Source organism: Carlito syrichta, unplaced genomic scaffold (assembly GCF_000164805.1).
Source record: "Carlito syrichta isolate Samal-C Ts95f unplaced genomic scaffold, Tarsius_syrichta-2.0.1 Scaffold287800, whole genome shotgun sequence".
In the NCBI taxonomy this organism is placed as follows: Eukaryota; Metazoa; Chordata; class Mammalia; order Primates; family Tarsiidae; genus Carlito; species Carlito syrichta.
In genome coordinates, this window is record NW_007231896.1 from 616,418 (window position 1) to 633,332 (window position 16,915).

General features: G+C 42.3%; 1 protein-coding gene across 1 annotated transcript in view; it reads right to left on the minus strand.

The window, feature by feature from the left end:
* DAB1 (DAB1, reelin adaptor protein) overlaps positions 1 to 16,915 on the minus strand; it is a gene marked incomplete at its 5' end in the record, with an annotated part of 75,942 nt that overhangs the window by 34,188 nt on the left and 24,839 nt on the right. Inside the window, 2 exons of the mRNA XM_021709969.1 lie at positions 2,254 to 2,301; positions 2,393 to 2,443. Of these exons, the coding sequence (XP_021565644.1) occupies positions 2,254 to 2,301; positions 2,393 to 2,443 (99 nt within the window). The remainder of the gene's footprint in view (positions 1 to 2,253; positions 2,302 to 2,392; positions 2,444 to 16,915) is intronic.

A 16,915-nucleotide genomic window follows, 5' to 3' on the forward strand; every position in this document is an offset into this window, starting at 1 on the left:
TCACTCAAGGATTAAACGAGAAAAACATGCAGAGGCATAAAACATAGATTGTTATTTCATTCCATTGGACTTACTATTTAAATAGAACCTTGAGTTAATTAAATTTTATAGAAAAAAGGGATTCTTGGGCCATAAAATTAAAAATAATCTTAATAACCATATGTGATTGAGAATCTGTAATGGTATCTATTTTCTCAGGCCTCCTCCCCATGTTAACCCCAGTCCTTTTATTTGTAACCTAATAAACCACGTTCCATCTGATAATATCGTCCTAATGAATCATTTTAAAGGCCTCAAGAGAATGAAACTAACAATTCACATTTGCAAAACACTTTATAGTTTGCAATGCACTATCAAATACATTATCGTCATATCTGACACTCATGGAGCCCTGCAGAGTCAGCAGCATAGACATCATCGTCACCATCTATATTTTACAGATGAGCTAACAGAGGCTGAGGTTAAGTGACGTGCCTCTGATCAGTCAACGAAAAGCAGCTGGGATGGACCTGACCCACACACCCACCAGCACCATGTTTATCTATCCATCACTTTACCAAACCCTAGTTAGTGTTGCTAAATGGTAGAAGACCAGCTCTACAACATTCTCTAACTGGAAGCTAGGGTTCCTAGGAGGTCTGCCATGATGCACATCCATTGGAGGTCAGCTTGAGTTCCTTACCCACCATAGAATCAAGCCCTTCTGTTACTGGCATTTCACATGTCTTCTGGTAGAGAAAGACGTAGCTGGTGATGGCAGATTTTGCCCCTTCGTTAGGCCCCTGGGCATTTTCCATGAGTAAAAAGAGTGACCTCGGATGCTACCAGTGCCAGTAAAGGAGATAAGAAGTAGCTTAGATGTTTAGGGGGTAGCCCCTATATCTCCAACAGGCCTGTCTTCTTCCCAGTCATTCTTTGATACGAACAAGTGATATTCCCCAATAATATCTAGTAAAAGATTAGTCCTCTGTGCCTTCTTTCAACTAGACTCCTGCAACTAGGGCCCCTAGATCCCTTCTAGAGAGAAATTCTAAAGGAGACACTGATGAAGGCTAAGATGTCATTGGTTGACCTCTAAAAGACATTCTCGAGGCCCTTCCTCCCCATGTTTTGACATCAGGAGTTCCCTGTGACCCTTCAGTTGCCAAACATACGAGTCTCTACCAGGCATCAGCTACTATGCCAAGAGCAGAGGATCCAGAGATGAGTAAGACACAGTCCTGTTCCTACTGTCACGAGCTTGCTGTTTAATAGAAAGACAGCCCTATGGACAGACACAACCGATGCAGGGTTATGGGAGAGAGAAACACAGGGGGTTATGAAAGGAGAGGTCACCTTAGGGCCTTTGCACATGTTCCTCCTCCTACCTAGAACATTCATTCCTTCACTCATTTCCTTTTCCATCCATCCTTCACGACACAAACAGAAATCTTTTTGTTTTGTTTTCTTCTGGGTAGCGCTTACTGGTGCAATGTGCACCCCATCCCATGGCCCATGATGCTCCTAGAACAGTGGTTCTCAACGTTGGATGCACACTGAACTCACCCAGGGAAAAAAATACCAAAGCCTGGCTCCTACCCCTAAAGATTCTGAATTAACTGGTTTGAGGTACAGCCTAGTCACTGGAACCTGGGAGGTTCTTCTAATGAGATTCTAATTCACTGCCAAAGTCGAGGGCCCCTGTCCTAGAGGCTTCCCAACATCATATATTCAGGAGTGATAATTGTCATTGGACTGTGCATCAGTAAATCTGAACAGACATTGACTGCAACAGTATATCTACCACGGTATACCAACTAAATAACAGCCCTGCCAATTTTCTATACCCGGTATACTTGGGACATCCTGTTCACATAATTGAATTCCTACTATATCATGTTATAGTACACCTCACTACGCTGGACTAGACAAGGCTACTCTGTCATATCTTATCCCATGCAATGCTATTCTATGTTATGCCATGAGCTTCTCTAGGAAAGTCCCTTAACTGAATCTCTAGCATCTACTAGAATGCCTGGGACACATGTGAGGCTTGAGAAATACTTGTTGAATGAGAAATACCTGTTGAATACTTGTGCACTCTCGTTCACACACACTCTCACTGTCTGTACTCAAGACTGGGCCCACTGGAATAGGCACCCACTGGAGCAGAGCACAGAGGAGTCTGCCATTCACCCCAACTGGATGAGGATAATATGGAATGTGGGAGAACGAGCAGAACAGCCTTGTTTAACAAGAACCTTAAGGCCTTACCTTTGTTGCCTTAAAGATCTCTTCAAAGTCCATGGGCAGGTTTCTGTTCTGTAACCACAAGGCAAGACTGATGAACATGAAATGAAAGATGGAATAATGACATGAAATAGTTAACCAGACAGGGCCCTCTCGTCCTTACCGGGGCAGCTGCAGCAAACCGTTCTTCAAAATTCTCAAATGAATGGCCATTCTGAAAATGGAAGGGATGACGAAAGAGGATGAAGTGAATGACACACAGATGACATGGATTTATGAGTTTAATGATGATGATGTCTATGGTTCACACTCCCGTGGTCTCAGTAGGTGGGAGCTGTTTCCCATGTCTGTGAAAAAATCTTGGAATATGTTTCCAGCATAAGCAGATGACAAAACACAGGTCTGATTAGGAAATACAGCAATGGTGAATTTGCAAGCTTAAAGTCCATCTTCCCGCAATTACAGATATTACCCTGCAGTAACAGACATCAACGGTGGCTAGAGATAAGAGCATGGTGTTTACACATGAGATTTTTCTTTTAAAGAAAAAAAAAAATGTTACCACGTCCTTTAGCCAAACTCAAGTCTTTGGAGCAGTCTGTGAACAGCTGGTTCTACACATGCTTTTGCACATGTTGTCCTTTCTGCTTGCAATGCTCTTCCCCCACCCTCTCTGCAAGCTCAAGGCTCCCAAAGCCCTCAAACCCAGCTGAAAAGTCAACTCTTCCATGAAGCATTCCTCGATCTTCTGAGCTGAAATTCCTCCTCTGAGTACCAACACCACATTATCTGTGCGTACTACACTGTGAGCATCCTCAAGTCCCTTACCTGAATCCCTAGCAGCGCACAGAAGATCTGGCACAAAGCAGTGTTCAAATGTACATGGATGAATGCATGTTCTAAAAGTAGCTGGTAGTGGGCCAAATCCAATTGTTTTGTTAACTTTGCAAGAATATGTATATATATAGAACAGAGGATGCCAAAAAATGTATACATATCTTAAGAAAGGAAAAACTGTATTAAAACTGTGATAATATATACTGATAACAAAAAATGAATACAAGTCACATTTGACTTCTGCAATTATAAGAGGTGCTCAAAGTGATTACTATTAACACCCCGACACTTCCGATTATGGTAAACTAAAAGTAATACAAAAATAACATCTCTTAAATTGTGTATACATTTTTGGCACCCCCCCCAGTATATATTATATAATATAATAGTATAGTATATAGTATATAATATACATGTATATCTTAATGATCATATTCTGGTCCATATGTATAAGCTAGTTAATTATTCTTTGGATGACTTCCAGGTAGTGTAACATTCATATAAATCTGCTCATATGGACACTAAAATGGAGTTATTATGCATGAACAGAAATCATTCCATCATTCCCTAATTTGGGGGACAGTTTCGAGTTGGCTATGCAGGGGTGAAAAAACTATCGCCCATAGCCTCATAAACTGCTCGATTGCCAGAAGTCACTTTCATCGTATTGTGTCTGTAGAAAATGTGGCTGTTCCTTCAGCCCCAGTGACAGGGTGCAGAGCAGGAGAACCAATGTGTCCATGCCCACATGGTGCAGCTTTCAGAAAAATCATCAGCCACCTGTTTCTCTCAGTCACTGGTTCACCATGACTCAACTGTGGCTACAATCGGAGGAAAAGCCACCACAAACAACCACATATATTATTATTATTATTATTGTTATTGTTATTTGCCCAGAGGTGGGGAGAGGTGGTGAGACAATATTAGTCTAAGTGATCCTATAATCTACAGTGTGACCTAAAAGGTTAAGGTTATGTCGCTACATCCTTTATAAATTCACACACTCCTAGGGATTTATGGCAGAGCCCCTACCAACTAGCTCTGGGTCATAACTTTTAATAAAAACATTTTTTAGTGTCCAAAATCTCATTACATCTGTCCAATATAAAAAAGCAAATGGCTTCAGAGCATGATGGATGAATTAAATAAATTTGAAAAACAGCCCTTAGTAGACTCTCATAAAAACCCCCACCATGTCCCATATAATGAAAATGTGGGAGGATAACCAGCGTCGGCATGAGCCTGTTGTCACCTTCCTGGTGACAGAGGATGTGGCCTTTGGCGAGGTGTAGAGCTGAGGTGTATTAAGGTGATTGCTGTAAATCCAGATGAAGCTTGGTCTGGACAGATGAACAAATGAATGCCTTTGGAGTTACAGATATGGACCATATCTTGGCTATGCTAGGTCATGGATGTGCTGGCCATGTGACCCTGGACAAGTCAATTAGCCTCAGTTTTCTCATCTTGAAAGTGGGGTTGGTAATGACATCATCACAACAGGTTTATTGAGAGGATTAACTAAGATGTGTATACCAAGTCTTTTTTGGCATTTGGCACATAGTAGATGTTCAAGAAATAGTAGCTTTAGTATCTTCTCATCCTATTTTTGGCTTATTTTAGCGATGTATATGCACATAGTTTTAAGTATTAGGAAATTATTATTACATGATATTTGAAAATAGAAAGGAAAAGTGAAAGTCTTGCTGGAAGCCTTTCTTTAGAAACCACTTCCACCCGAGAACCCAGCTAGTCTTCCCAGCCTTACTCTTGAATGCCTCAATCCATTTTTGACACCATTGTCTTCCTTTTGCCTTGATCCTGGCTATAGTCTTGCCCGATCATCTTCTTCCCATCCAAATCTTTTGTCCCTAGTGCTGTGGTTACCTTACTGCTCTGATTCTGGCTCAATCATTTCTCAGAGCTCCTTCTTCTTATTGGGGAAACCTTTGGTGACACTTTCTTCAGCCAGTAGAAAGATCCTTCTAGCCAATAGACACAGTTTCCCAGTTGATTCTAATGGTCCACTTTCTAGTTTCCCTACACCCCCAACTCTTGCTTTACCCACAATTCCCACTTAAGTTCTTTTTTTTTTTTTGAGTTGGAGTCTCACTCTGTCACCCAGACTGGAGTGCAGTGGCCGCTCCCGGCCACCACAGCCTCGACCTGCTGGGCTCTGGTGATCCTTCCGCCCCAGCCTTCCAAGGAGCTGGAACTACAAGCACGCGCTACCACACCCAGCTCATTTTGATTTATTGCAGAGATGAGGTCTCGCCAAATTGCCCAGGAGGGTCTCGAACCCGTGGGCTCAGGCAATCTACTCACCTCAGCCTCCCAAAGGCCCACTTAAGTTTTCATTAAGTTATCTTAAAGTCTTTTTTTTGGTGCGTACTATAGATACATTTTTTCATACTTACTACCATAGTCTATATGTAGTTTGTATTCTGCTTTTAAAAATTCCACATGACATCAAATTTCCTCACAATTTAAGCTTAGAGGGAATTTAAAAGAAGATATTTTCCTGTGTTATTGCAACAGTTTTGACCTGAATCTTCACCAAGACATTGAAATAAAGTTCCCACAGGAAGTTTATCATCCCATAGTCTCTTTTTGGAACAGTGGAGACAATATTGTTCCAAAACTGAGTAAGGTAATGAGTAAGACCAGATTCCTGATACTCTTGTAGCAAAAATGACAGTGAATGAGAAGAGACTTGCGGTAAAAAAATGTCAAAAATGATGAAGACTTATTTATGGCTGCCAAATCAGAAACTTGATGTGGTTCTCACCCCTGCTTGCACAATGTAATCTTTTGGGGGAGCTTTTACAAAAACAGAGCTGCACCATCAGAGTTTTGGATTCTGTTCGTCTAGGGCTAGGCCCTGGCATCACTAGATTTTAAAAGCTCTCCAGATGATGCTAATGTGCAAGGAGATTTGCAAATCACTGTGCAGGGGAATAAAATCTCAGTAGGAATAATTAGTAAAGGTCTTCCTGGGAAAATTGAAGCCATCTTGATTGATTACATAATCGATTAATTAATGTGTTTGACAAACATTCACTGAGTGCTTTGCTTTCCACATGCCATTCCCTGGCTGGGCGTTGGAGACACCTAGATGAATAATACACAGTCCTTGTTCTCAGAAGCTCAGCGCAGAGCCGTGATACAGAATCACCGTGGCTCGGGGGTGGATAGGAGTGGAACTAGGACCACACAAGGCTTCTAGATCTAAATGCAGAACTCCGATCAAGGGTGCAAAAGAGTGAATTCAATTATCCAATTAAAAGGCTAGGGGGAAATGGATTAACTTAAGTGATCTGTAACTACTCTGAGATGGGCACTATTAAGGACCTAGTGATTCCAGGCATCTGAGAGCATGTTACCTTTCTCTAACGAGTGATTTAGCAAGGGAGACACATCCTAATGGAGATGAATTCCCTTGGGGGGTCTCCAGGAGTTTTGCTCTTTATCACCTTTATCCGAGAGTAAACAGCCACTTTCCTGCTTCCTGGCAGAGAGAGATGTGAAAACTTTGGCAATTGAAGAACAAGGGTGCGTGGTTTGAGATGGGGAACAGAAAGCATGATGTTCAGAAATGGTCTCGGCCAAGTTCGGTAGCTCAGCCTGTAATCCCAGCACATTGGGAGGCCAAGGCGAGTGGATTGCCTGAGCCTGCAGGTTTGAGACCACCGCGGACAACTTGGTGAGACTGCGTCTCTACAATCAATCAATCAATCAATCAATCAATCAATAAATAGCCAGGCATGGTAGCTAGTGGCCTGTGGTTCCAGCTACTTGGAAGGCTGAGGCGAAAAGATCACCGCAGCCAGGTAGGTCGATGCTGGGGTGACCATGAGTGTGCCACCGCACTCTAGCCTGGGTGACAGAGTGAGACTCCAACTCAAAAAAACAAAAACAAAAATCAAGAAATGGTCTCTAGAGCAGGCCTGCCCAATAGAATTTTCTGCAATGCTGTCTAACACAGTAGTTTTAAGTCAGGATCTCACTCTGTCACTGGCTGGAGTATGGTGATATGACTCTGGTTCACTGCAGCCCTGACCTCTTGGGCTCAGGTGATCCTTCTGCCTCAGCCTCCTGAATAACTGGGACTACAGGTGTGCACCATCATGCCTGGCTAATTAAAAAAATTTTTTTGTAGAAAAGAGGTCTTGCTATGTTGCCTACTTGGGTGGTAAGCTCCTGGGCTTAAGCAATCCTCTCGCCTCAGCCTCCCTCTCAAAGGGGTGGGATTACAGGTGTGAGCCACTGGTCTAATTACTTTCCATTTAAGTAGTTGCATATGGCTAGTGGCTACTGTACTGAACGGCACAAGTCTAGATAAAATATATTTAAAAAATAGACTTCTGGTTGACTGAGTGCTTTCTAACTACTAGACATAGTCCTTCCTTATATAGTCTCTTCTTATTCTTTTAAAGAATATCCTATATTTGCAATGACTGGAAAATTTCTATGGGCTAACTGAATTCTTTGCTATGTCTAGATAGTACCATGAAACCAAATTCAGTTTGCAAAAACAGCAGATTTCTTTTGGATGTAAAAGGTTTTTTTTTTCATTGCCTGAGTAAGCCAAGCCAGATATTTGAGGTTTTTAAAAAGCAAGTTAAGATTCATGTTTCAAGTGGAAATTCATGCAGCCTCATCATCACTCAAATGAAATGGAAACCTATTAAATGCCAAAATTTGCCAGGCCTACTGAGATTTGGGGATCGATGGACTTGCTGGACTCAATGCCTTGAACTAATAGAGGAATTGGTGCTGCTTTGAAGTTCTGTCTGTAACCATTGAAAAGTTGCCTCTAATTGTTCAAAGTTGTGCCACACTTTAGCAGCTAATAGTCCTCCTTCTGGCTTCCAATTCAGGAGGGTCCCAAAGGGTGTCCAGAAGATTGAAGGGAGTAGGAAATGCTTAACTCTTAGAAGTAAAGTTATATCTTCCCTTGAAGTGACTGCAAGTATAATGTACCACAAATTCTTGGATAATGAAATGTTTACATCTGATTTCCTAAAAATTAAGCTGGTCCTTGAAATGGCCTTTTGTAATGGGCAGGCAGAAAGTCAGGATAGGAACTGTTGTGTTGGGAATTTGCTGGCACCTTCTTGAGACACAAAGTTCAGGATGCCTAGCTGATCTGGATGGGCTAATGTGAATGACAGGGGATAGCTGTGGCTAAAGACTCTGCCTCTGGATTCTTGACCTTCCCAATTTCCATCTAATGTCAAGAGAACCAATTTGCTTGCATTGGAAAGCACTGGATACTTTTAAAGAGAGAAATGTGATGGTTTTAGGAGAGGCAAAGTGGGGAGTGGAAAGAGAGATGTGGGGAATAGCAGCTTTCAGTTCAAGCTGCTGCTCCATCATTTCCTTGGGTAAATGCCTTCACCTGAGCCTCAGTTTTCTTCTCTGGAAAATAGGGATAAACAGTGCTTACAAAAAAAGAACATTTACAATGCGGGCTTGCTGAAATGAGGTGGTGAGAAGACTGATGTATATGAAAAGAGTATAGCAGCTGTCAGCATAAAATCTCTCTGAGTGGCAGTTTCCTTCCAAAATTACAGAGAGGAAGGGAAAGGAGGAGAAAGGAGGAGGAGAAGGGGGAGGAGAAGGGGGAGGGGAAGAGGAAAGAGAAGGCGGAGGGGAAGGGGGATGGGAAAGAGAAAGGGAAAGGGAAGGAAAAGGGGAAAAAAGAAAAGAAAAGGGAGAGGACAGGAAAGGAGGCAGGAAAGGAAGAAAAGGAAGGGAGGGAGGGAGAACAGCCATGGAATTATTTGCTTGGTAGGTGAGGGAGACAGGTGCCAGGCCATGGTAAAAATTTGGGAATCACTGGTACAGGGAAGGGATGATGCCACCTGGAGGGGAGGCTGAAGATGAACATTACCTCCACAGAGCAGACACCCAGTCAAGGCAGCCTCTTGTTCTTGGGCCTGCCCTCAGTTTTTTGTTTTTGTTTTTTGAGTCGAAGTCTCACACTGTCACCCACGCTGGAGTGCAGTGGCACACTCACAGCCACTGAAGCCTTGACCTGCTGGGCTCTGGCGATTCTTCCACCTCAGCTTTCCAAGTAGCTGGAACTATAGGCGTGCGCCATCACATCTGGCTAATTTTTTTTTATTTATTGTAGAGATGAAGTCTCGTCAAGTTGCCCAGGCTGGTCTTGAACATCTGTGCTCAGGCAATCCTCTTGCCTTGGCCTCCCAAAGTGTTGGGATTATGGGCGTGAGCCACTGCACCCCGCCCTCCCAGTTTTTAACACTGGCAAGGCCAGACTGCTCCGGGAGTCTGCCCCATTGATCCACCCACCCTACCACCTTCTCTTCTCACTCTTCTTTCTTTCCATCCCTCACACCTATTTTAGAACTCAGATGGTGACTCCATGTTTTCATGCCCAAATTTTCTAAAACATATTCAATATTTTCTTGAAAATATACATAAGGATGGCATTGGTGGCATGATCTGCAGGCAGACGATAATTATGCAATTAGATACTAATAGCTAAATAATTTTGATCTCAGTAGCAGTGACAAAGGAAAGGAGATGATGATTGTGATGCCTGAGAAATGATGATGCTAGTATTTGGGGAGATGGTGGTAGTTACAGTGATGTCTGACATAAGACTGTGATCATCAGTCATTCATTTACTCCTCATCTATTTATTAGGCATCTGTGATTTTCTAAGCATCTATGGACCCAGTTTTGTCCTTCTACCACATGAGAGAGATGGACGAGAAAATGAGCAATTTATCATGCCGTTGGTATTATCAATGAGATGATTCACGTTAAACCTTGAGTACAGAGTGCCTGGCTCATGCCAGCAGTTACTAGGATTCATGGTACCCAACCAAATCTTATGGGGCTAGGGAAGCTGGGAGTAGCAGATATTTTGAGAAAGTGGCAGTGGCAGTGGTGGGGACTTTATAGCGGCAATGGTTTGTCACAGGAGAGAGGGCAGTGATCATAAAAAGAAAGATGATGATATAGCTCTTTCTGTGGTGACAGTCAAGAAGGGGTTGGTGATGGGAATTAAGAAGAAACACCAAAACACCATCACAGCCACAGAGCTTTCCAGCAATACTGGGAATGACTATATTTACATACTCATGGAATCTTCTGGTTCCAATCCATGACCTCATCCCAAAGAACTGACAGTTGACAAGGAGGATTTCAGGATTTGATGCCCACTTCCTTACTTTGATGTTCCTTTGTCAGGGGCTGGTCAGGCTGCAAGATGGCTCTGCTACTTTATGGCTTTTGATAGAACAAACAGATCTGCACAGGGACAAATGTACACAGAAAACTAGAAGCCCAACGGGAAAGATATCCAAAAGCTTGCAGTTATTTGTCTTTAATTATTATCTCTCCCTTTCTCACTTTTCCTTTTAAAAATTCATTATTCTAGTTCCACATTAGCCAAAAACTCAAGGATTTTTCAAAAACTCCTAACAAGATTTGGCATCAGTTCAGTACTTTGAAAGGGGAATGAATTAGAGTCACAGTAAAGTGAAATTGGCTCCTGTCAGCAGGATGACAGGATCTCAACACACTTGGGGGAGGAGGGCAGGGGCGCTTCTCAGAGAGTCAGTCGTCTTTTTTTGCTGGTGTTCCTCTCTTGGAGAGGCTACCACTGTGGTCCAGATGGCATCCAAACGCTAACAAGAAATATTGGATAGAGTTAAAATCAAGTAAGAGTAGCAGAGGCTCAGGCTGAATGCAGAGCAAATCAGAGTAAATCACAAATGGAGAGATGTCACAGCAAAGGAAAAAATAGTCAGGAGGGTTTTGCCTGCTGCTCTGACAGCCGTTCTGTGCAAAATGTTTTTCCTTTTCTTCTCTAGAGGAATGCAGATTTTACATACTTAAGAATCCGTTTCCTTATTCACTTCTTCCTTTCCGGGCTTGATTCTCAAGGCATTAATTTAATAATGAATAAACTGTTTCCTGAATGCCCACTATGAACAAGGCACTGTGCCAGTTCTGTGAAGACTTAGACACTGTCCCTTCTCTGAGTTGTAACAGCCAAGTTAGGGAAACTGGAGAATACTAATTCCAGTCAGAGTGTGGGAAGTGCCATACAAGGGTACCGAATTGAGCATTTCCACAGGGAATGGGAACTTTCCCTGGGGCAGTACCATTCTCAGAACAGAACCAACTCCACTGTGAATAACCAAAACAAAAATTCCGATTTTCTGTGAATGGAATTGGACTAGTTCACTATCCCTTGAATTTTCTTTGTTATAGCATTAGGGAAATATCCATCTCACAAGCCTTTGTTGAAGATCACCCAGGATAAGATTTATGATAGTAGTTGAGCACAGTGCCTGACACACAGACTGCCATTCATATCTGCTTGTTTGGGTCATATATTAGGTCGAGAATTCAAAAGAAAATCCTTTATGGATATGATATTTTGTAGTGCCTCCTTGATGGTATTTTGAAGAGTTTTATAAATTACAGAATTGCAAAATAGTATTAGAAAAGGCTGTAGAAATTGCTAACCCAATTCAGCCCTATATTTACTTCAAATGAAGAAACTGAGGCCCTTGACTTTCTCAAAAACATGATAATATCTGTGGAAGATTTGGGATTGCACATCAAGTTCTCAACTCTAGTCTAGGTCCTTTTCACTCCATCAGGATTCCTCTCAACCGTATAGATTAAGAGGAGATAATAAGAAGTCAGAGCCGTAAAACCAGGCTCACCTTTTCTACAACAAGGAAACTAAGGGCGCAAGGAAACGCTGGCTTCTCACACGTAAAACAGTGAGGAAAGTGGCTGCTTCCAGAGTTCTGAGGATCAAATGAGATGACATTCACCAATAGAATAGACTTGGAAGGCAGCACCAAGGCTTGAAGTCCAGAGAATGTCTGGAAGAGCACTGTCTTCAACGGTCTCTCATCGATTGTATAAATTACAAATAGTTTGCAACTGTATGTCCTAATATCACATGCCCTTTGAACATGTCTCTATGTATATCCTTTACTCTCTTGGGCCTTGGAATAAGATATTCCATCTGACTGGTTGCCATTTCCATCTACATTCATTGAGAAAACTGTAACATACCCTTAGAGACCCAGGTCTAGTTATCTCTTCAAAGCCTTTGCCATGACTCGGGATAAATTAGATAATCCCTCTCTGAACATCACAAATGTCCAATTCCAATGACTGACTACTTTCTCTCTTCTGTACTATAGACTATAGCCTTGTAGAGACTCTAGTTTCTTATATGGCAAACTGTCATATTCATGTTTGTATTTCTAATACCCACCTAGACTAGTGGCCTGCAGAAAGAGGGATGTTAGAGTCAACTGATACATTTTGAAAAACAGAACAAATAAATGGATGAACTTGTTTATATAATAGAATAGAAAATCAAACAGAAAGAAACTTGGCAATAGCATGACGTATTATATGGTGGGTATGGTAGTCCATATGGTGTTTTCAAATGCTCAGCATGTATGTGCATGCATGCACACATACATACACATACACAAATACACACACACACACACACACACACACACACACACACACACACTCACAGAGACTTGGCATTTGCTATTATAAACTCCAGAAAGGCTGTCATATCCACACCCTGCCATTTGACCAAATGGAAATTTATAACTTGGGTAAATTTTTTGTTGCTGTTTCTGATTTCAAAGAAAGACTAGAAGTTCCAAAAGGAGTTCTAAGAACAGGGACATGCTGCATTTCTAGCCTTTCCATTATCTGGATGGCATTTTCATTGGACTCTTTGAGCGCCCCCCATGAGTGAGACCCATCAGGGGTTCCAGGATGGCAGCAAAATGAGATATTCTTCACCACTGGAAGTTCTGCCAATATGAGATCTTAGCATCTCTTTGGCTTCTAGCAATGGGTGAGATGACTGTATCCCACACTCTTCAGCATCTCAAAGTTAATATGGCCAAAGAACTTTGGATATTCCCAAATCTGGTCTTTCCTTGTCTTCATTTCTGTAAAGGTCACCACTCACACCTGGACACTGGAACCCCAAATGTACAAGGTATTGTAGAGTCCTCTCTCTCACACACTCTGGCATGCAATCATTCACAAAGAAGTGCTGATTCCAGCTCTAGAACATATCCCAAACCTGTCTTCCTCTCCCCTCTCTCCTCTGTGGCATTCTTTCACCCAGACTGCAGCCTCCTCTCTTGTCCCCTTAAGGTCATCTACCAGAAAGCATGCAAAGCAATATTTTAAAAACATCAAATCAGGCCTTCTACGGTACTTGGGACAATATGCAGCCTCCTCGTCATGACCTGTGAGACTGCCCATACTTAGGCTGCCACCTTTTTCCAAATTCATGTCCATGAATCCCCCATTTCCCACCATGCTCTCTATTGTTGATGAACCCACTGGTTCATTCCTGCCTCAAGGCCTTTGTCCTTGCTTTTCCCTGTTCCTAGCACACTCTTCATCTGGTTGCTTCCTTCTCCTAACTCAAACTTAGGCCTGGTGTCACCTCTGCAAGGAGCCTGCTGACTGTGTATCTAAGACAGAAGGAACCTTCAAGCTCTTGTCAGATTGCCTCGTTTGGCTTCACTCTGAGCACTCACTGCTCTGATTGCCTGTTTACTCTTTTGTTGGTGGCCTTCTCCCACAGCAGGTGAGCTGGGTGTGGGATGAAACCTGGTGTGACTTCTATAGCACCTGGGTCTAGCACAGTGCTTGACATAACAGTGGATACTAGATGGTATTTGAAGAATAGGTGAAGGAGTGAGTGCTTGAACAGAATAATACATAAGTGACCAGAGACTGCTCTGGGAGGTATCCCTAGTATTGAAGAAACTATACAATTATGACCAAAAAAACCCATAACATTTTGTGCATGTACGATAGGGGCAAGGGGATTTCATGTTTGTCACTCTGACCTCTGTGCTCTGGTCTCTGCCTTCTTTCCCTGCGAACTCTCTGGCACTGAGCATCTTATCTCTGAGGATCTCGTACCGAAGGGATGAAGAAGGCACAGTCGATGAGCTCTTACCGGAGACACCAGAGGCAGAGAACCCCTTTACCCACAGGTTGGCCATATCTCTTCTACGAAAGACACTTTTCATTGAAAGCAGTCCATATCTCTTCTGTTTGGTCACAAGTAGGTGAGATCATGACTTCTGGTTTTGACAAAGCCATAAGTGGGGAGGGGTGGGGAACTCTGAGTATTGGTCTGACAGCATAAGACGGTGGGAAAGAAGGATAATACCAGAGATAAGAACAGTAATTTTGGAAAGAAACATAATGGCATGCTGGCGGAACTCTGTGATAGACAGGAAAGCGGGAAGTGGAAAAGGGGAAAGTGTTTTAACAAGTAAGAATGAATGTCACTTAACATGAGACATTCTTTCTGCATAAGCAGAGAAGCACAAAATTTATCTTTTGCAGTCAGATTTTATTTCCCCCTCTCCTTAGCATCTCAACCTCAATCTTCTTATCCATGAAATGGAGAAAATAATAGTTGTTATTTAATTAAACTAGAAGAACTTGGTTGAAGATCCGAATCAGTCGGGGCAGGGAGTTTTGTCACTCTCCCAATATATATAAATTGATCTGAGCCTTACAAAAGCAGATCTTAGGGTTGGAACTCCAGAAGTTGTTCTTTTTTTTTTTTTTTTTTTTTGAGTTGGTGTCTCATTCTGTTGACCAGGCTGGAATGCAGTGGCACATTCGTGGCCACCGCAACCTGGATGTGCTGGCCTCAGGCGATCCTTCTGCCTCAGCCTCCCAAGTAGTTGAAACTACAGGCATACACTACCAGGCCTGCTTATTTTTTGATTTATTGTAGAGACAAGGTCTCACCAAGTTGCCCAGGCTGGTCTCGAACCCCTGAGTTTAGGTAATCCTCTAGCCTTGGCCTCCCAAAGTGCTGGAATTACAGGCTTAAGCTGCCACACCCAGTGAGAAGTTGTGTTTCTAAAAGTGTCACAAATGATTGTTATGCAATGCTATCTTTGCAATCCCTGAACTAGTTACCGCTTACCAACCCCTGAGCCCTGGTTCTTGTAGGCATTTAGCAAATGTTAGTTTCTTGTCTTTCTAAGTCACTGCAAAAGCAAGTTTTGCATCCTTCGGGCTGGTGCTGTCACCAATATATATTTTCTTATTCCTCATGATCATTCATTGAACTCTTGCACTTTTTTTTTCTTAAACTAGACTTTGTTCATTATTCTTCTGTGACTGCTAATAACGGCAGTTAGGGAGAAAAAAAGAACCACAACACGATGATTTATCCAGAAAAGCTAAATTACTGTACCAAGAGAGAATGAGTGCCAGTATCAATGGATATTTATGGGGAAACTGTATATTATAGCTCTGCTCATTAGAGATGCTGTAGTTAAGGCTCTGTGAATGTTAATGATCTGTATTAGAGGAATAATGACAGGCTCACTGCAGCAGTAGCAGTGAACAGATACCCCTGAATCACATTTTTCTCACCATGTAACAGATCTTCCAGTACTCTGATTTTAGTCCACTGAAGAAGCGCGTGTGCAGCAGAGTACCTCTATCTTGGAGATAGTACTATCATTCCTTCAGCAGAGGTAGCACTCTGGACAAAGAGTTTCAGGAACAAGATGGACAGAAGTCTCCTTTTTCCTTTTTGAAATCTTGTACGCTCTGGTCTTAGATGCGGCTTGGTCCAGCAAGAACAGTCTCCAGCTTTGGGTAGGGTGATTCTAAGATCCTGGCTTGCCTAAGAGAGTTCTTGTTTATGCCTATTGTCCTGACATAATTGTAAATAGCAAAACTTTTTTTCACTTTTGAAATGCCCCAGTTTAGATGGTAAACTAGGTCACTCTAGTTTTAGGGTCAGAGAAAGGTGGATTAGATTCTTAGTTATGCCTTTTCTGGCTGTGCTAAGTCATTTAACTTCTCTGATCTTTAATATCTGTTACAGTAGGGAAGAGACTTACTTCTAACAGCAGTTTGAGGGATTCTTGAAATAGCACCCCTTGCTTGGTGGGGTGCTCAATATTTAGTAGTTGCTATCCTTGCCTACTAAAGACTAAATGTTTGTGTGTCTGTGTCCCTTTCAGACTCCTCTGTTGAAGCCCCAACTTCCAATGTGATGGTATTTGGAGATGGGGCCTTCAGGAGGTAATCAGGATTCAATTAGGCCATAAGGGTGGGGACCTCATAATAGAATTAGTGGTCTCACAAAAAGGGGAGTTGATCTCTCTCTCTCTCTCTCTCTCTCTCTCTCTCCACCCACCATGCTCACCACATGCACATACTGAAGAAGGGCCATGGAAGACACAGCAAAAAGTTGGTGGTCTACAACACCAGGAGAGAGCTCTCAGCAGAACTGGAGTCAATCAGCACCTTGATCTTGGACTTCACAGGCTCTAGAACTGTGAAAAAATTATTTTCTGTTGTTTAAGCCATCCGGTCAATGGAATTTTGTTATGGTTGCCCAAGTGGATTAAGACATGGCCCCATAGCCATAGTGCACCCCCTGCAGGTTCAACCCTATCCCAGGCTCTCAAGTTAAATTTGATATTGTTGTCAATGTTATAGTACTTGGGCATGGACAATTCAACCCCATGCTCCATACAACAAATTTAGTCCTTCCAGTGGACTAAAAACACCACGTCTTGCACATTTTTATAGCTCTTAAAGCACTTGATATAGTCCTTTGTCCATATAATAGTTAATAATAATTATGGCTAAAATTTATCAATCACTTACTATGTGCCAGGTGCCACATTCAATCCTCAAAGGAACTCTTTAAGGTAGATACCATAGTTACTATCCTCATTTTGCAGGTGAACACACTAAGGCACCAAGAAGTTTAAATAATCTGCCCAAGGTCATGCAGTTGGTACTT